Genomic DNA, 20,659 nt, shown 5'->3' with positions numbered 1-20,659 from the left:
GCCCGGCCCTGCAGAGCTGTGGCTCTCACCCTGGCTGCACATCAGAAGCACCCAGAGATCCTGCAAACTCTTGCTGTCCTGGACCAATCAGATCAGTTTCCAGGGATGAGGACCAGACACACTAGCACTTGAAGGCCCCCAGGTGTCTCTGATGAGACCCCGCACCCAAAAACTGAATGGGTGAAGTGCTGGGGTGAGGGAGGGGTCCCCCCGAAAGGAAAGACGCCAAGTCTTCCCTCCTGCTGCAGAGCTGAGCGGCCGGCTCTATGGCTATCACCAGCAGGAAGGCTGAGGGGGACAGAAGGCGGTGTACTGTTTCAACAAACCAAAACAAAATGAACAGCATCAAATTCAAAAAAGCACTTTTTATTTGAGGCAAGGAAAAGTCTAACTGAAACGATTACAGCTTCAAGCAGTCAAAATCCAACTGTTAGAGGCACTATTTTGACTCTGTAAATTCAACTTAGAAAAGGGTATTCAGGTTGCAGTCTCCGCAGCTGGACAAGAAGGGCAAGGAAAACTGAGGAGACTCTAATCTACTGCTGCTGCTCCTCGGCCCCGACGCCAAGCTGGCCAGGCCCCCGCTGGTTTGTCTGTAAGCTGCTGACCCACCGTTGACGGAGAAAGGCCAAGCTGTACTACACATGGGAAAAACGAGCGGGAACCAGCGCACCTGGGGAAGGGCCAGCACCCGCAGCTTCAAAACTCGGCGTGAAAGGGATAATCTTTGTGGGCGACACAGCTGTCAGGAGAAAACAGGAACACGTTAGCTTTTCAAGGAAGAGATTTCTACTGTCATTACAAAAAGACAGAAACCGTGTCTCACTTAGGTGGACACAGAGGCCCCAGAGGCAACAAGCCAATTCCAAGACTGCAGATCACAAGTCTGCACCCGGGGACGTCCTCTGCCAAGGAGCTCCTCCGCGGGCACGAGGGTGACGGACCCCACCCTCCCCGTGGGCCCAGCGCTGTGCCTAGCACGGCTCCTCCTCCTGGTAACTCAGTCTAGTTGCAGGACTAGAGAGCATCTTATTGCCTTAAATGGTAACAGGGAGATAACAACACAAGAGATGCTAAGAGCCTGGACGTGTAACAGTAAGTGCTTGGAGTACATGGGGCCAGAGGCCACGGTCACCTCCAGGAGCCTTCTGGTATCAACAGGGGCTGAAGTGAGGCCAGAGGAGTAGCTGAGGACCTGATACAGGAAACACAGGGAGAGGGGACAGGGTGGACCATTGACCCAGGGGGTGGAAAGATGCAATATCTGTCGAGGTTCACAGGCCCGTCTGGTAGGGCCGGTGGCTTGTGTTGGGAATGTAATGGCAACAGGGTCAGAAAGACTGGCTGGGCAGAGTGTGAAAGGCCCAGGGTGAACCCTGCTTGGGGCATGTAACTCTTATTCATATACTTAGAGCCCTTCAAAAGCTCCCCATGGCCTGCCTTTTTTTTTTTTCATTCTTGGCATCCCATCAAACCTGAGTAATATAACACTGCCATTAGCCACAGAGGCTCAGTGTACCAGTAATCACCAAAAAGAGGCAATGTGTATGCATGTATGTAAACGTACAGTTAGAAAAAGCTTCCGAGGTGACCTGGAAATGTTGGAGCCAGCTTCTCCCCCTCCTACTCCAATCCTAACCCACTGAACATCCGTAGCCCCCAGGACCACGTGACAGCTGCTTCTAGAACTGCACCAGAGTGGAGGGAGTCTATACATAAAGGGACCAATCAGAAAACCTCTGTGGTTTGTCAGCCTTTTCAATACTGTGTCAGCAGCAGGAAGGAGAAAGGAAGCTGAATGAACGAGCAGATTCTCACAGGAGAACCTGGTGACTGATTCACTTCTCTCTTCGCTCTCCCTTGCCCACTAGATCAAAGATGATTTTAATGTCTAAAGGGTAAGAACCACTCACACAAAATCAGGGACATCAGAAAGGGCCAGTGGTAAACCCGGCTTGTGGCCTATTTTGAATCTGAGGCTGTGGAGTGGCAGCAACATGCTCACAGGCATGTGCCTGCATGGAGCGCAGGAGAGTGTTACCATCCAAGATGCAAGTCTGGCGGATCCCTGCCGGGGCGATGGTGGGACGCACCAGTGGGGCAAACGCCAGAGAGAGAGCACAGAGGCTGGAAAGAGAACATTCCGTCTTAGGGAATGTTCAGATTCTGCTTAGAAGAGTAACTGCCAAAGGAGACAGAGAAGAAACAGAGTTTGGACGATAAAAATAGTGAGAGAGGAGTCTCCACTGTAAAATGGGGAGTTTCTTCTTGAAAGCAGAAAATGAGCTTGAAACTTGGTTAGTTAACGTAGTAGTAGGAAAAGGAAAAGAAAACAAGCAAAACAAAACAAAAAACCCTTCCTTGTCCCCTGCCTTAGATCCCGAACTACAGATCAGAAGGAATACAAGGCACCAGCTGGAGGGGCCTCAGGTGCCACTGCCTGTCAGAGGGACTGAGTGATTCAGTCACATGGTTTATGGGTGTCAGAGCCGGAAGGATTGTGAGCCCCAAGCTCCATAATCTTCCAAATAAACTCCATTCGCTAGTCATCACAGATAGAGTCACATGCCAGTTCTTCCAAGAGGGTGGGGCGGGGGTACCTGGGATCATCTGCTTTCAGATGAGCCCCTAAAATTTGAAAATTCAGAGTCAGTCTCTGTGGTTACTGCAGGTTAGGCCAACAGCACACGGGGTGGGAGGAGACATCTAGGACAGAACCCCCGGCACGTCCCAGGCCATGAACAGCTCAGCTGACACAGGTGTGGATGTTCCCTCCCTGAACGGAGGGGAAGGCAAGTAATGTGCACAAGTCAGAGCCACTGCGAGAGCAGGACCTGGACGTTAAGGCCATCCGACATGCTCCTGGGCCTCACTCACCTCACCAGGGCACAGACCCTCCAGTTCCTGTTGTAGCTGAGTAAAGTAGTCATATCTGCACTGCTCAGTTCAAAGTCAAAGACCTAAGAAGAAAAAAGATTCCAGTAAGCTCTGTGGATAGAGATCCAACACATGAAAGCAGCTCCAGGCAGGACCACTGATGAGATGCTGCCTGGAGCGGGGAAGGGCAGGAAGGCAGACTAAACTCAGAGAAAGTTCATTACATTACTGTGCAGAGAATGCACGTGTTTTGGTTGGGGACTATATGGAACAATGAAAACAGACCTTCCCTTTCAGAACCTCCAGGGAAAATGATATGTTTTCTTCCATTCAGTACTTTTCAGAAGCTCTGCTGAGCACTTTCACTGTAACAAGCACCAGTGCTGAACAGAGTGATGGATGGGTGTCTTTGCCTCAGTTTACAAAGAAGCAAAGGAGGAGGTAATTGAAAAGCCATAATACAAGGAATAGTGTGCTGCACACAGTACGAAAGATGCTACACAAAGTACTCTGGGAGTCCAGCGGAGCCAGGAGTGAATTCCAGCTGAGAAGCTAAAGGATGTGGTCAACTGAGATGGTATCTGAGATGGGCCTAAGAAGCCAGATAAGGTCTTAACAGACAGAGAAGACAAGAAAGGTGTGTCAGGTGGAGAACCTGATCCACCTGGGATCTGAGGAAGGCCCTCAGCTTGGGTGATCACAGAACATATAGAAGGAAAGTCTGCCACGTACTCTGTGATGACTGCTGTGCAAACGTGTGCAAAGACAACACAGTAAGATTCAAAATTATGTTAGCATGAGAGATCAGGCCTTAAAAATGTTTCTTTTCTAACACCTTGAAAAAATAAAATATGAAACAAAAAAATCCATCTAGCAGGATATGTGTTTCTCATGGTCACTATTTTACCACCTTATCTGTCTCCCCTACTAAGCAGTAAACTCCCCACTCTCCCCAGGCCTCGTCCTCATCTCCCAGGCGACCAGTAGCACACGCTACAGCCACGGCCCGGGGCCAGCAGAACAGGCAAAATCAGCTGTTTGCTGTGGAAACAGAGCCCCTGGAAACCAGAGCTCAGGTGAAGACAGAGGGGTCCTTGCCGAGCTACTCTGTTCAGTGACAGTGGAGGCTCACAGGCGTGGGGACCCCCTTGGAGAGCTCTTCCCCTGGCCAGCTCCCGACACTCGTGGGAAAGGCAGAGAGGTAGGCATGCGGGCGCGGGGCACGATGTCAGGAGGTCTGCTCTGCTCTGGCAGGTGCTCCGAGGGCCCACACAGAACACCTCACAGGTGCCCTGCGAGGTGTCTGCAGGCCGTGGACACATCAGCACAGCAGTGTTTCCTGCAGGCTCATGAAGGTACCAAGCATCATGCAAAGCCCCTGATCTTATTCAATCTTCATGACAGCCCTTGAAATGGGTATCATTCTATAGTCGGGGAAACTAAGGCACAGAAACTAATGGAGCCCCGAGATAAATCCAGGCGGAATCACTCAAGAGCAACACTTCTTGGCAAGTGGTGAGTCCCCGTGGAGCCTCAGCACGGGTATGTGCATGTGCAGCGGGGGCCCAAGGCCCAGGGCCTGCCTGAGCACGAGGCCGCCCCAGCACAGCACCTCCGCCCAGGAGGAACGACTGTCCAAGCCCACGGTGTGCTCACTGCAGCTCCCGAGGTGGCTCTCTGACTAAGGGGAGATGGCAAGGCGGTGCACACGTGACAACCGAGGGACAGGAGACAATCCAGGGATGAGAGGCCCTGTGAAGGCCCCCTGCCCTCGCCACCATCCGCTTCTCACGGAGAGCCTGGGCCCACCAGCCAGGACCTTACCTGGAAGTTCTCAGCAATGCGTTCAGGCGTCACAGACTTGGGGATCACGATCAGGTTTCTCTGCAGGGGGAACCGGATCAGAACCTGCGAACAGAGGCGCCCAGTGCATATGTACACCAGGAGCTACACACTTACAGCTCACTTCCTCGTACACAACCATCACCAGAAGAAGAAATCCCGGAACTTTACACATGAGGAAACTGGGCTCAGGGTGGACAGGGTCTGACCCCAGAGCCCTCACTCGGCCTCTGTGCCAGGTGCTTCCCAATCTCCCAGGGTCATTGGTCCCTCCACCACCTGGGAGCACCCAGCCTAGACGAGCACTCTTCCAGGGGCACAGGCACAGGCCCTCACAGGCAGCAGCAAGGCAGGCAGCGCTGACCTCCTGGCAGCCCGCAAAGGCAGCAGGGGCCTGTGAGCCCCAGGCCACGTGCAGTCTGCGTCCTTCCTACTACACACGCCGGGGCCCATGCCACACATCCAGGCAGGGCCTGACTGGGCTTGGTCCCTTCTCCCTCCTGGCTGATGGGAACCACCACAAATGCAGGAAGTTCTGGCAACAGTCACGAGTGCCTAGAAGTGGCTGTACCTGGGCTGTGGTTTTATTGTGCTTGTCTGCAATCGCTTTGATCCTGGGATCCTCCAGTAGGGAAGGGTCCTCGGGCTTGGCCCTGGGGAGAGGATGGTCTGTGTGAGCAACCATCATCACCACCACTTAAGGCAACCCTAACCCTAATCCCCATCGACCTCAAGGGCAGCCCACCAGTCTCCTCCCAATTCAGAGCTCGGTTACAAACTCCCAGCCTTCCAGAAAAAGAGTAGGCATCTTGCTACTAGAAACACCAACAAATCAGCCCAGAAGCATCTCCTGTGATGTTGAACTTTTCTTTTTAACCATTCCTAATCTTCACCGACAAGAGAACATGATCCTGTGGAAACTTACCAGGGCCTGTCAGGAGAGCCAAGGGGGCTGTAGGCAGTCACCACAATGCCTCTGGACTGGCAGTACTCGATTAACTTCTCCTGAGTGAGGTATGGGTGGCACTCAATCTGCAGATGCAAATGAGAGGGCTGACGGCGCCACTGTGGGCATGGGGGATGGGGCGCACAAGAAGTACCCTACAATAAGTCCCCTGCCTCCCTAGACAGGAAGTTATGTGTAACCAGTGTCTTATCTCCCAGATGAGCTGAAACAACTGTCTCCGGTTCCCAGCTAGCAACCTTGACATTAACGATAATAATCTTGTTACCAACATTCTGTGGCCATGGACCCTAAGGATTTTTCCTGGCGTTGGGCATTTATCAGCTGTGACAGGTCTGAGGATCTCAGTCTGCGCACAGCTTGTTTCAAGGCCCTGAGTCACCACAAGCCAGGCTCAAACCATCTCTCTCCTGCAAGTTTCACTCTCAGATGTGTCACCATCTTTCTGAACCATAAACCAGGACTCTGCCAGCACCCAGGGACCCGCCTCCCTCCCAGCCGCTCCCCAGGCAACACAGAGAAGAGGTAACTGCCAGGATCACACAGTAACAAGACAACCTCCCACGCACACCAGCCTCCTCGCCCCGGATGCTACCTGGTTAACCGCTGGCTTATATTTTAAGCCAGGTTTGTTTAAGATCTTCTCGACTTGGAGATGGTTGAAGTTGGAGACTCCAATAGCTTTCACCAGTCCTTCATCCACCAACTCTTCCATGGCCTAGAGACCAAAGAGGGTCTGCTTGCTGCTGACATGTGCCCGAAAGGACAAGGATCAGAAGCATCTCTCGCACCAGTCAGTTTAACAAGTCCTGCCCTGACTACTCAGTGTCAGCAAATTAGATCTTTGGGAAGATAAGAGGCACCATGACATAAGCCAGGCTGGCTTTAATGAGATAGGGAGAGCACAAACAGTGACAGAATAAAAAAGTACAGAAACAGCAGAGTGGATCACTCACATCGGGTCTGCTCACAAGGGGAACGGGGCTCAGCAATGAAGGGGAAGCCAAATCCAGGGCTGCCTTACCGCCCAGGTGTCCACAAAGTCGCTTTCACTGGGAATCACATTGCCATCTCCATCCAGGGGGAAAATATCCTTCCCAGGCTGTGGTAACAATCCAGAATCCGTCAGTCAGTAACAGACCTGCCCAGATCTGCTCGAGGAGCTGCAGCTTTGAGAGTCACGTTCTAATACAGTTATTCTAACCTACAACAGCTGGCTAAGTTTCTGGATGATAATTAATAGCAAACCCATGTCAGTGTGAAAAAGAAATGACAGACAATCCCAGAAATCCCCAGACCCTTTTTCTATAAACAGGTTGGAGGTGACCATCAGATGGAGGTGGACAGTCAGTGCAATGAGCCTGCTGTGGGCTGGAGTGTGTGGACGGGGAAAGGACTCAGGGCCAGGATTCACAGGCCTGCATCCTGGCTGGACGACTCGCCTACAAAACCAAAACCTAGCCGAGCCTCACCAGCTTTAACATGAAAAACAAAGGATGAAAGCCAGGTCCGGATACACCACCGTGCAATAAAATAAGAGCCACAGGGTAACATGTGCAGGCTTTCAAGCTGGTTGACAAAGCAGAAAACTTTGAGCCTGTGGCTAGAAAGGAGGCAAAGGTCCTAATAACTCTAGAATTCTCCTTGTGTGAAGGCAGTCCATCAAGCTTCCGCAGGATGGGGCACGTGTGTGGATGCAGGAACACACACGTACACACGTTCAGGGCACGAACAGGTACACGTGTGCATGCCTGAGACGGGGGTGGGGCAGTAGCTGATGATGCCTATGGTTGTGTGCAGAAATGTCACCTGAGCCACATTCACTGTCACTAAGTTTTAAGTTCCACAGTCAGCAAATGACAAAGAGCAGTGCTTCTCAAACTCCGAAATGGGCGTGAGTCACCCGTGGTTTGGATTCAGAAGGGCTGGGTGGGGCCTGGACTGAGTTCTAACAAGCTCCCAGGTGATGCCACTGCTGCTGGTGCTGGGACCACACCTCGAGCAGCGCAGCAAGGACACACACACAGCGTCTAGCCACTCTTGACCTAACCTGCGCCCCGGGCATACCTTGAAGCCCGTGGGCCAGTGAATAAGGTAGAGGTCCAGGTAGTCCAGCTTCAGGTCGCTGAGCGTCTTCTGGCAGGCTCCCTTCACCAGGTCCTTCTCGTGGTGCGTGCACCACAGCTGCAGGCACAAGACAGCACGTCAGCCCTGCGTGGGGAGGCTCCCTCCTGCCGGGAGCCGGAGGCTCCAAGGCTCACTTTCTCTCCCCACAACCCCCACTTCACCATGACACTGAAAATGGTGGGGAGGGAGGCTCCACTTCACACATGGATCCCAACTTTCCAAAGGAAGCTGGATAATCAGGTCGAGGAAACCCTTCAAAAGGACCAAACCAAAGGCATAATATAATGGACAGGCAACTAAACACGACCCTAGGCGTTAAACGCGAGCTCTCAGGCCTATTGTCCCACCAGGCTGGTCTTCGTGGAGCCAGCCTCACTCCCACCCAGTGGGCACCAACAGCCTCCGAGTACAAGACAGTGGCCAGCAGCGGAGACCCAGTCTGCAGATGGGAACCAGGTTCTGGCCTCAAAGAGAACTCCTTGGAAAGGCAGCGCCAACCCACAGCCTCAGCCCCATCTGCAAAGGGTTCCAACCAATGACCACCCCACAGACAGATGGCCATGGACAGGCGAGCTCTGGAGGCCTCCACAGCCTTGCGTCAACACACGTTCCCCCAGAAAAACCGCTGGTCGGGTGATAACTGAGGTCGTTATCAGGAGGCACCAGAGGTTGTGGCCTTGGCCCCTGAGCTGATGCTGCCCCTGGCTGACCGTGGACGAGAACTCTCAGGGTGGTACCTTGCTGACAATGAAGAGGTCCTCACGCTTCACCACCTGCTCCTGGATCTTCTCCTGGATGGCCAAGCCCACCTCATTCTCGTTCTGGTACACGTGGGCACAGTCGATGTGACGGTACCCAAGGTCGATTGCGACCTTCACAGCCTCTGTCACTTTGCCCGGAGGGGACTGAAAGAAACAGGAAACGGAAGGTGTGGGGATAAAACTGAAACAAACCAAACACAATTTGCATACAACCCAGGAAGAAGGGCAGCGGGAACGCATGCTCCTCAGAGGCTCCCATTTCTCTAAGGTCAGCAAAGGCAGGCCAGGGAGGTTTCTGAACGTCCCGAGGTGAAATGCCATGTTGCTTTGTTTTCAGAAAATCCGACAACCACTTACTAGCCACCCAGATCGCCATAAGAAGATGGGCCAAAGCCTCCCACTTCCTTGCTTCTTCAGAATCTACTGATTTACAAACCAGTGTAAAGAAAGCCCCCACTGCCTCAGTCTACTAGGACCCCAAGACAGGGGATACCACTTCCTTCAAAGAGCTCAAAACATTTCAGAACAGCCATAAATGTTCACCCCAATTCCCGTTTGGTTCCTGAGTTCTGTTGGTGGCTGTTTATGGTTTATTTTCTCCTTTTACAAGTGGATTCTGATATTGGCCATCACTTGTTTTTAAGCAGATCTAAGAGATTATCAAAGTTAAGACCACCACTGGTGCACAGCCAAGGCCTGTGCTCCAATCTCCCTGTGTAAGAACCGCTCTAAGAGGTGAAGACGGGAGGCGGCCCCTGGGAGGCATCAGTGGGCAGAAATGAGTTGACAGGAGGGGGAAGAGGAGCTGTGGAAGACCACCATCTGGCTAGTGGTCAGAGCTGCAGAAAGACTGAACGGCTGCCCCTGCCTGGACCACCTGCGCATCTGAGCGAGCAGGACAGGCGTGGGAGCTCCCCTAGCATCCAGACTGACTGCACATCCACTCATCTCCACGATGCTTCTGCTCGGACCAGAGAGGTGAAAAACAAACACGTGTGCAACGGACCACTGAGTGAATAGAACGCATTCCTCTGGAGAGCTGGGGTAGAAAAGAATGACCAGGAAAAGTCCCCAGGGCAGGAGCAGCTGCAGACATCTGCTGTTTTGATATCAGCTGCTGTGAACAGGCGAGGGCGGAGGAGTGTGTGATTCGAGCCTGAGAGCTCGCCCAGTCCACTCGCCACCACAGACGGAGCAGGGGGACAGGTGGGAGACGCTGACCTCAGGTGTGAGATCAGGAAATAGCTTCAGACGATCTGGCAATCTCCTGTTTCCCTGCAGGATCCAACAAGCTGCACCTGTAGCCTTACCCACCCTTCACGGTTTAAGGAACAGAGCAGGGAACCTTGGCACATCCAGAAGACAGTGAGTACCACGGCCTCCCTCTGGACTCTGGGCGCAGCTACTGCTGATGTGAGTGGTGAGAGCAGAGCACTCCCCCTCCCAAGAAAGAGAAGAGGTAAGTGACCCAGGCGGGGGAACTGTCTGCCAGCACACATTAACTCTCCCCAGGCTTGACAGCACCCTGATTGAGTTTGTCTATGGAGCCCTGTACTGTGCCAGCCCAGCACCTCACAGCCCCCATCCCCAGGCAGAGGGGCGGGCACCTTGCCCAGGCTTGGCCTAATTACACACTGCATCAGACACAGTGACTGGAACAGAGATATGACCCAAGCCAGGCCCAAGCTGGCACTACCAAGACAAGGTTTCATTCTGCTGGGGTCACTGTGCTGGGAACGCATGAGCCAGGAGCTGCTAGAGGAGAACTGCTTGAGATACAGATGAGGATTGATGAGAGAGACGGCCCCTGGTCACATCATTTACAGCCCTGCAGCTCGTACACCTGACATCAGTGTGTAGGTCGGTGAATCCCCAACACACATTTTTTTTCCTGCTTATGATTAAGTTGGTTATTCAGTTCCCTGGAACCAGAAGAGTGCAGAGTAGGATAATCAAGGCTGCTGAACAATGGACACAAAACTACAAAAAGTCTGTGTGATGTTTTTATAGAGAAGCCATGGACAGAAATAGCCTTCAGGAGGTCACGAAGAAGCTGCCGCTCCCTGACCCTTCCCTGGAGATGCACGTGCTGAGAAGCTGAGACCAAACTGCTTCCAACGGGTAAGGAAAAACAGAAGCAAGGACTGTTAGGCATTTTACAAACTAAATTTGTAGAAGTTGTGGCAATTCATAACAAGAATCCTGTGAATGGACACTACGGGCCAGCCTTCCGTTTTTAAAGACACCGTTGTAGCAGTGGGGAAGGCTGTCTGGGGCCACTGGCTCTCACTTGGGCTGGGTGCGCCAGGGCTGGCCCTGAGGCAGCACACTGGTTTCTAGAAGGCTCGTGCCAGGGCAGATCATGTCACAAAATGGAAAGGGACCAGTGGGATGTTTAGCCCACAATGGCTCAAACTGAAAATAACAACAGCTCCCATTTATTATGCATTAGTTTTCACTAGTTTTAAATGTATTATTGAACTGACTCTTCACTACAGCCCTGATACAGACACTATTATCTCTGTGGATAAGGAACCTAAGGTGCAGAGACCTTAGGAAACTGGCCCATGATCGTGCAGTAAGAGATGTCAGGATGCAAACCCTGGCACCAGGACCTGAGAGCCAGGCTCTGACAAGAGGTCCGTCCTCCAGGGTGGACCCCAAGAGGCAGGAGACACTGCTCAGGGAGAGGACAAGTCTCCTCGGCTTGCAAAATCATTCTCTGGGATGAAAAATGTACCAGAATCCACAACTACCTTCAATACTAATTATCTCCATCTAGAACTCATCCCAGAAAGAAACTAACTTCCCTTATCACAAATGAAGCAGCCACCTCACGGTGAAAAATCGCTCAATAAACTTGAGAATGATTATACCATCTCCCCATTCCATGTCCACATTAAAAACTGCAAACAGAAGGCAGTGGTCCAAATTGAGACTTTGAGAAGAAGATGAAAGAAAATATCTGTCATCTAAGAGCAAATGTGCAGAAAATCAGTAGAAGAAACACTCAAGTTATAAATAATCAAATTATAAATCCTAAAGACAAAATCATTTTTTAAACTTGATTCTGCCACTAATCTGCCCTGTGACTGGGGCACATCCATGCATGCCCATCCCCCTTGTCCTTACAGCTCCAAAGTTCTAGCTTGGGCAGCAACATAACCACATTCTGGGTTGATGGCACCAAGTGATGTGGCCAGAAGTCTTCGCCTCAGAGGCCCCCATCACCTCCACAAACTCGGACTCCCTATTTCCTTCTCATGTAACACTTCCAGGCCAGGTAGTCTTTTACTATGAGTGTGTGCGTGTGTTTCTCCCCCTTCCACACACACACACTCCTTTTAAAACCTAATCATCTTCCACTGTGCTTGTAGCTCATGCTAGTTACTCTAAGATAATGTCCCTCCCTCTATTCCTCTGCAAATCAGAAGCAAAAAAAAAAAAAAAAAAAAAAAAAACCAACAAAAACACTGCTCCAAACAAGACAAAAGATTATAAAACAGTGTCACTGGTAAAAATAAAATATCTCAGAGACTGAATCCTTCACAGCTTTTACAATGGGGATTTCTGGGAAGAAGGGACTATTCTGAGAATATGCTTCTAAAATTTTTTTCCAGTTAACAGGTATACTTTTGTAATGAAAAAGGGGTCAGGAACAAAGGAAACTTCACTTTGGGGGAAAATAAAAACCATCCTGAGTGAGAACTATGAGAACAGTGCGCCAATGATAATCTCGGAGCAATGAACAGGTAACTGCAACTTTTGATGTAAACTTAGATTAATAAAGAAACAGGGCATCTACCTCCAAAGCCTTGAAAAGTAACGTATCACAGAAAAGCTGTCACTGAAACATAATGTTTAACCTCTTTTGATTAAGCCAGCTTTTCTTCAGAGAAACTCAACCTGACTTTAAGAGAAATTAATTTTATTTTTTATTATCGGTTTTGTTTAAATACTACTGATGCCACAGTATAATGTTCTGCCTTCCATTGTAAATATGTCATTTCAACTAGGTGCAAGTCAAACAGACATTTGTGGCTGAATTTCTCAAAATGTACTCCAAGTTCCTATTAATTTACTTAGAATCTTTGGGGAGAGGAGCTGGCAAACTTTTTCTGTAAGTGGCCAGACAGAAGCTATTTTAGGCCTTGAAGGCCAAATGGTCTGTCACAACTGCTCCCTTCTGCTGCTGCAGCACAAAGCGGTCGTAAGTCATGAGATGTGTCCTAATAAAACTTTATTTACAAAAACCAGCCGGGGTTGTGCTTTACCAGCCCCTTGGTATGGTGGAAGCGCACATGAAGGCGCAGGGGTTAAGCAACACTCTGAGCCTTGATTTGTCCTATCTCATATCACAAATAACATTCTGATTTCCAATTCAGCCCCCGAATAACAGAAAGTTAGGTGACACAAGATACTGTGGCGACTGGAAGGGTTTAACCCGTTCCAGTTTAACCAATTGACAATACGGTCCCAGTCACTTCAGGTAGACATGAGAGAGTCAGCCTGCCGGCCTTGATTACACACAAGGCTTCCCCTCTGCAAGACTGGGAGACCAGGAGCTGGCAGTTTTGTCTAAACAAGGCTTAAAATCTGCCACACTCAGAAGACGCCAACAGAATAAGCATCCGGGAGAATCCAGGGAATGACAACAATGTGTGATCTCCCTCTCAACAGAAACACTTTTCATTGATGCAGACAAGCCAGCCTCATTTGGCTCGTGTTCAATATGTCCAAATTCATTTTACAGTTTAATAATGTAAACTGCAATTTCAAATGATAAAGAGTGGACTGCTGAAGAATGATCCTTTTCGTTGCCTTATCACATGGAAACAGCCAGTGTGGCCACTGTTTTACATCAGAGCCCATAACTAGTAAAACTGAGATTAACTTCCTCCACTCAACTCGAATCAGTCTGTCCTGAATTCTAAGACACTGCTGTCTCCACTTGGTTGAGATGGGGAGGGACGGGACTGGCAGGACTTATTGAAATCTGTTTCATCTTGAAGAACTCCAGGTGGAGGCCTGCAGGGAGATGAGGCTGGTAAACAGAAAAACAAGCTACCGTTTTAGCTCCAAGGCCAGCACCTCTCCCCTCTCCCTGGCCTGGGCTCTGGGGCCATTACGAGCTTGCCTAGGGTTCTGACAGAAATTCCTTCCCAGCACATTTCCTTCTACCTCATGCATTCGTAAAGGAAGCGGTATCACCTCCAAAGAGGCAAAAACTGGTTTGCTGGGGGCAAAAATAAGTCTTAGCTTATAAAATGGTTTGTGGCTCACCGAAGGGCCACAGGACAGACAGATGTACAGTTAGTCTATCTGTGATGCTGAACTTTTATGGGGGGGGGTCAACTAGGGAAAAATGTTTCAAGGTTCCTGGGCGCAGCTGACAGATGCGGAGATAATGGAAAAGGGGCTGAGAAACAGCTGTTTCTCCATTTCTAGGTTTGGAATGTGGGGGGGAGTTACAACAGCCGTCTCTTATTAACAATTTCTCACTAAGTCAAAACACTTATCAGCAACAGGACACTGGTCAGCATCAGAAGTAATCTGTTTTAGCAGCTTCCTGGAAATACAACGCCCATGGCTTATTTACTGTCCAATAGAGAAGGCAAGCTTGCCAGGGAGAAATGGCCTCTAAGCCACACAGGCTCTGAGGCAGAGACGCTCTTCCACTGGCCTGAAACCCTCAGCTCCCAAGAGCGAAGGGTGAGTCTGCGGACTTTCAGCGGAACGGTGATTGGAGACTCCCAGAGCCCTGCCAAGGGTCTGGAGGATTCAACAGTCACCATGTCGTGGAAGAGCCGTGGGAACGAGGAGCTGCACCCACTCCCAGAGCCACCCCTAGTTCTCACACAGATAAGCAAATGGTATTTAGATCACCCTATTTTTTTGTCCAGCGTCTGGGAGAAGGTATTAACCACTATTCTTATAACTTTTTTAGCTAAAAAAATAAAGAAATCTACTCCAAGCCCATACTTGTATCATTTATTCAGTTATCCTCTCTACCATGCCTCTATACAATTCTGTACAACCTCATCTCCTCACTCCCCAAAATCGTTATCTTACTTCTTCACGTTAATTCAACATGTAACTTTGGGGTGCCTACTATTTACCAGGCACTGTGAGAAGTGCTGTAAATAGTTGCGACCAAGGCAGATGCTACCCTTGCCCTCAACGAATTTGGTCTGCTGGAATGAATGATCCAGATGTACAGATTTTATAGAGCTATCTTAGTTAAATATATACCTGGGGGGGAGGGTGTTAAGTGCTCAAGCAAATGATTTAAAACCTCTTTCATCACCTTTTTCTTCTTATGTACTCCAGAGTATCAATTTTGAAACGATGGACCCAAGATCAGGACCATAATTTCTGAAAATATGAACTTAGACTAAAAATATGGAAAATGCATCCCGCCTAGCAAGGTTTAAGTATCATTTGGTGGAACTTGTGTTCCAGTTATACGTGTATGTCTATACTGCCTCATCACAGAAACCGTAGTTTGCCGTTGCCAGGAAAGTGTCTTTTTGCATCCATTCCAAGAGAATAACCTGTGACAGATGGAATTTAATTTGGTACAATGGCTATAATTCAATTACACCGTTAGAGCCACCACTGGATGTTCTGAAGGAAACACGAATCGCATACACTCTGAACACTTTGGCCAGAAACACTTTTTGTGTGATGCAACTCTACCACCCTTTATCACCATATATTTACAAATTTTCCACTGCAAATTTTTAAACAGCACCCTCTGTTCTATTTCAAACCATCTCGCGGTGCCCTCAACCCATCCTGTCTTTTCTTTCCTTGCCTGTGTGTAAATACTCAATGCCCAGACCCACCCTCTTAGTCCCTGGGAAAATCCGGGTCATGGCTCTGGAATGTAATATACAATAGCCCGAAGCTAACTTACAAGCGGCTTAAAAATGTTCAGCGCCCAAACACCACCCTTATGGGCTCCCTAATTTTCAGATAATCAGACTACCCTTTTTACTCCTAGCCATTTCTTGGGGACGCTGTGAAGAGATCTCAGTGGTGTTACGGTTTCTGCACGCAGGCAGTTTTATTATCGACACCGGCTTGCAGTTTTGCACGGGAAGGAACCACCCGGGCCCAGATGCTCTGTCCGGCACACAACACCCCCCCCCCAGGGTTACGCCAGGCTCCAGAGGTTTGGCGCCGCGCGTTTTGGGACATGTAAATAGGCAGGTCCTGGGCAAACTCGTGCTACCTAACTTAATTATCTGCAGTCTTGGGACTTACCTTGGGACGCTTATTCCTGAGGGAGCAAAAACGGAAACGATTAAGGACAAACGATTTCGAAGAAAGACAAAGGCGCAGGCGCCACAGATGCCGTTAGGCGAGAGACGTCGGCGCCTAGCGACCAGTACCTTCCACCGCTCCATCTCCCGGTCGCTCCAGACCTCCAACCTGGGGCCAGAGCGGCGGGGCCTCGAGAAGTACCCCGCTTAGTGACTTTCCAGCTGAGGTCACATTCAAAGTGCGGCCTGGGAATCCCACCTACCAGGGGTAACGGGGTCGGCCTCCAGTGGGCCGCTCTCAAGTCCCCCACGCAAAGCCCCTGGCCCGCCCCGGCGTCCGGGTCCCCGCGAGGCAGGCCCGATCCCGCCGGGGGCTCGACCAGTCCGAACGTATCTCCTCCGAAGCCGGCGTCCGCAGCACGGGCCACTCAGGGACACTCGAGGTCCCTCCTCGCCCCAGGCCGCGCCAAACCTGAAGCCAGCCCCGGATCGCGCTCCCCAGGGCACCTACCTTCCAGGTACCCAGCCCCAAGATGGGCATCTTGGCGCCGGTGTAGAGCACAATATGACTGGCCATGACTACTGATCGCAGCAGACCCGGGCTGGAGGACCACGCCGCCTCAGCTGCAGCGCGGTCCTTTAAGTAGCCCGTGAGGCCCGCAGAAGGGGCGGGTACGAGAGGCGCCGGGCTACGCAAAGGCGGCTTCTGATTGGCCGGCCCGCGCCGAGGATGCCGCGCCACGGCTAGCCCGGGGGGCTCCGCAGGGACGCTCCTCCCCTAGGTCCTAGTGGCACCGGATTTTTTCCGCTGGGATCACTCTCCCACGCTCCATCGAGCCCCGCTGACTCCGCCAACAGCTGTGGATCGTGGAAACGCGAATACTTTAGCAAAAATAACATATCTCCTTTAAATAAGTAGCCTGGGAAGGATTTTTGGTTTCATTTTTAAAAAGAGCCCAGAAGGAAACGTTTGTCTATTCAAGCCCAATATCGTGCTCTTTGGGAAACTGACCAATGTCCGGTCCTTAGTTTGTAGGAACACACCAGCGCGCTACTGCTATAGCTTAGCGCACTTTGCTTTAAGAAAGGTGCACGCCAGAGAAAGGAGTTGCAATCTTGGTTTCACAACATCATCTTGAGGTTTGGGTTTGTCCAGCCTGTATGTACCCTCTTGGCGCTATCTTTACCCTCCACCCTCCGTGTGCTGCGTCTGTACACACTGAGTGTGGTTCAACAAGCCTTCCTCCAAAAGCCAGCATCTCTTGAAGTTAGGAAGCCCTGATGAACTTGATCCAGAAGACACAGAAGACAGTCTTTGGAATGTGAGACTCTATCAAAGCCTCAAATTTAATACACGGTAAGTTAGCAAACCTCTCTAGATGAATAAGGCAGAAACCCACAAAAGAAAAGTTAACTTTAATTTTATAACTTCAAGTATTCTAAATTAGGAAGTGCTAAGTAATGGATTAATCGGTCCTAATTGGCAGGCAGGAAAACACAGTGTTTTCCAGTATAACCAAAGGAAAGTCGCTGGAAGAGCTTTGAAGACAATTTTGGTTTCTTTCCAACAACCTCTCTCCATAATCCTGTACCCTACCCCAAACTTGCTTTTTCTGCTCCATCACCTTCCAATCTTTCACCTAATTATGCAAGAAACTATATCTACCCTGTCATGACTCAGGAACCAGACCTCCCTAAACTCCATTCTGGTAGTTTTCCATTTAGTGACTTCTAAAAAGTGCTCCCCCTAGGAAAAATTTGTACAAAACGAACTAGCCCAGAGATTTTTCCATTTGACTTTTATAAAAACTGTTGTTAGTAGGCAAATTCTGATACTATTTGTCCCCAAAAGTAGAGTTTTAATTTGAGCCTAAAGCTGGGACCTTGATTTGTGGCAAAATAGCAGCAAGCCACCACATATAAGATCTCTACTGACATAGAGATTGCTCCAAAGGGTTAGTCTCGTGGAAAAATTATATACCTTGAATGACCAGGTTGCTCATTTGTTAGGAACATAGATTCAGTATGAATGGTTTTGAAGTTGTGTCTACGATGATTGAGTTTAGGAGTTGACTGCATGAAGGTGTACCTGGCTAAAAATGGCATATTCTAACTGGGTTATCAAATATGAAAAGTCAGATCTGTGTATTTTCTACAGCAACAAAAGTACTACAGTTGGGACGTACTTTTGTGGTAGTCTCCCAACTGCCCCAGTGCCTCTGTAATCTTTGTAAAATGCCATTGGTGCACATATCAAAATTATGCTGAGAAAAAAATCAATGAAATTCTTCTCAGAAACATTCTATCAATTCCTATCAAGAGCAATACGAATCTTAATCAACCCTGAACCAGTAATCCTGCCATAAGAACCAATAATCTCATCCTGAGGAAATAATTTAAAAGGAACACACACACGTACGCCCACACACACGCTCAGGTGTATATACGAAAAACAGTACTATACAGAGAAAGTAAAACTAACTGTTCAACGATAGCAAGAGATAAGTAAGGTATAGCCATTAAAAATGAAGACAATCTAGATATAGAGAAATAGATCTATGAAATAACGCTAAGGTGAAAGTAGAAAACAAAGTCATAAATGGGACATGATTATAAACATGAAAAAACAACATGTAACATATGGGAAAGGTAGGAAGAAGCCAAAGGTAATGGGGAATACTATTTGTCAGATTATTTCATTAATGAACACATTTTGCAATTAAAAGACTGTTTCCTATGAACTCTTCAATTTCTATAGGATAAAATTTAAACTCTTTAGCTTGGAATTCAAGGTCCTAAGAAATCTGGTGTAACTGGAAATATATGAAAAACTACCAAATTGTATACTTTAATAGGATGAATATTATGGCACATGAATTATGGCTCAATAAAGCTGTTGTCAACAGACATACAAAGGTTACATGCTACCTGTCCACACAGGCTGGTGGAGGTGAAAGGAGGCAGTAGGCTAGGATTCAGAGTCTCTCAAGGACCCCAGGCTAGAACGACCACATTTTTCCACTGTTGCCCTAACCCAAGTCTTCAGGGTTTGCCTCAGGGGAGCAAAAGAGCAATGGAGAGTCTCCAGTGAGCAATGAATTGCTCAGGCCTGGAGGTGGCACACATCACTTCCATCTACAATTTATTGGGCAGACCTAGTTGCAAAGCCCTGCCTCTGTCTTCACTGAGATGGGGACGTGTCTTCTTCCTGTGTGCCAGAAAGCAGAGGAGGACGGAACATAGCTGAACATAGTAAGCAACAGAAGTCTCTTCCACAACCACAAACAGCTATTGAGCCCTCATTATGTTTCAGGCACCATTTTAGGCCCTTTACATACATCATATGAAGGTGCTGCTGCTGATAATGATAATAAAATAGCTAACTTCTGGTGAGCTTACTGGGTGCCTGGCGCTATTCTACAAGCATTACACGTGTTAAATAATTAAATCTGCATAACCATTCTTTGCCGTGGATAATATTATTCATCAGTTTTACCGACGAGGAAACCAAGGCACAGAGAAGAGAAGTAAATTGCTAAGGTCTCATAACAAGTAAGTGGCATGGTCGAGATTTAAACCTAAGGAGTTTGACTGTAGCACCCAAATGACTACACCAGTGGCTTTCAAGTTATGGGGTTTTGTGGGGGAGGGGGGGTTAAGCTATTTATTTATTTATTAATGGATGTACTGGAGAGTGAACCCAGGACCTCGTGCATGCTAAGCATGCACTTTACCACTGAGCTATACCCTTCCCCCCCCAGCTTTCAAGTTATTTTATTGTGACTTAACAGTAAGAAGTAGGTTACCTGTGACCTATATGAATATATAATAGAAACAAAAGATCTACAGAATAATTCTCATCCTAATTATGTGTGGCATACTCTGATATTGCATGTTCTGTTTTGTTTTCTTTTTCTAGTATGGATTTCTACCCTGATTCACTCATGGTGCCATGATAAATGATTTTGTGATCCACTCTTGGGTCATGGCCTCCAGTTTGGAAGACTCCGCCCTCCACCCAACCCATGGCCTCGTCACTACTCCTCATTTCAGGTAGCAGGAAAACCGTGAGAACCACACACCAGGCACCTGATGACAGCAGTGCCAGGAGAAACCCAAGGGAGAGCATTCCTATCGTGCCATCAAAAGCATCCTTCTCCCCACCTCTGCCTGCTCCATCCTTTGGTCCCCTCAGATGAGCAATCATCTTTTTGGAATGAGAACACCCGTGGTTGGTCCTTTGGATGCAGGAAGCAGAGAGAGGCAAAAGGGAAAGAGTGTGGAATCATATGAAGAGGACAGAGGCTTCAGCCCCAGTCACAGAGTGGGATGGACCATGGAGACTCAGGGAATTGATCTACTGGGGAGCTGTGTCAATATTTATTTATGTTTGTTTGCGAGATGAAGTTTAGATGGCAAACATCATTGGGGGAGAACTGTCAATATTAACCTTCTTCATAGATACTGCAGAATAGCAAAAAGAGGAGAGAGATAAGCGAACATTTTGTCACTTTTAGCACAGCTGTTTAGTAAATTCTTGTATTGTATCAACCACTCTTTTCTGTGTGTCTTCCATGTATCAAGCTGTTTAAACCCATTGTCTGACTTGATCCTTATACCCTCCTGATTAAGACAACTGATTCCATTCCTTTCCCATTTGGGGCTTTTTAAGAAACTGAGGTTTGGTAATATTAATTTGCCTAAGACCAAGAAGTTAATAAGTGGCCTTCTTTTAAAATTTCGATATTTTGTTCATCATGGATTTCTTTTGGCATTTAGATTTTTTAAATGTTGCATTAAAGTATAACCTGTCTCAATTA

The 20,659-nt window shown here is 48.8% G+C and overlaps 1 protein-coding gene and 1 long non-coding RNA gene across 3 annotated transcripts; one reads left to right on the top strand and one right to left on the bottom strand.

The window, feature by feature from the left end:
• Positions 1–345: 345 nt before the first annotated feature.
• On the bottom strand, positions 346–16,484 carry AKR1B1 (aldo-keto reductase family 1 member B). Of its 2 annotated transcripts, XM_006216782.4 has the most exons (10): positions 16,351–16,484; positions 8,548–8,715; positions 7,751–7,867; positions 6,708–6,785; positions 6,279–6,401; positions 5,645–5,751; positions 5,291–5,372; positions 4,702–4,785; positions 2,878–2,960; positions 346–742 (listed from the first exon to the last, which is right to left on the bottom strand). In XM_006216782.4, exons 1-10 carry the CDS (start codon positions 16,414–16,416, stop codon positions 700–702), a joined length of 951 nt encoding a protein of 316 aa, XP_006216844.1. In that variant the 5' UTR covers positions 16,417–16,484; the 3' UTR covers positions 346–699. The 2 variants fall into 2 exon arrangements, with proteins under 2 accessions (XP_006216844.1, XP_072820539.1); XM_072964438.1 differs by lacking the exon at positions 2,878–2,960.
• Positions 16,485–16,656: 172 nt separating this feature from the next.
• On the top strand, positions 16,657–20,390 carry LOC140697325 (uncharacterized). The gene is made up of 2 exons (XR_012074254.1): positions 16,657–17,196; positions 19,759–20,390. It is a non-coding gene; the product is annotated as an uncharacterized lncRNA (long non-coding RNA).
• Positions 20,391–20,659: the final 269 nt, after the last annotated feature.

This window comes from Vicugna pacos, chromosome 7 (genome assembly GCF_048564905.1).
Source record: "Vicugna pacos chromosome 7, VicPac4, whole genome shotgun sequence".
Classification (NCBI taxonomy): domain Eukaryota; kingdom Metazoa; phylum Chordata; class Mammalia; order Artiodactyla; family Camelidae; genus Vicugna; species Vicugna pacos.
Note: the sequence above shows the minus strand (reverse complement) of the source record. Positions and strands in the feature narration are given on the sequence as shown.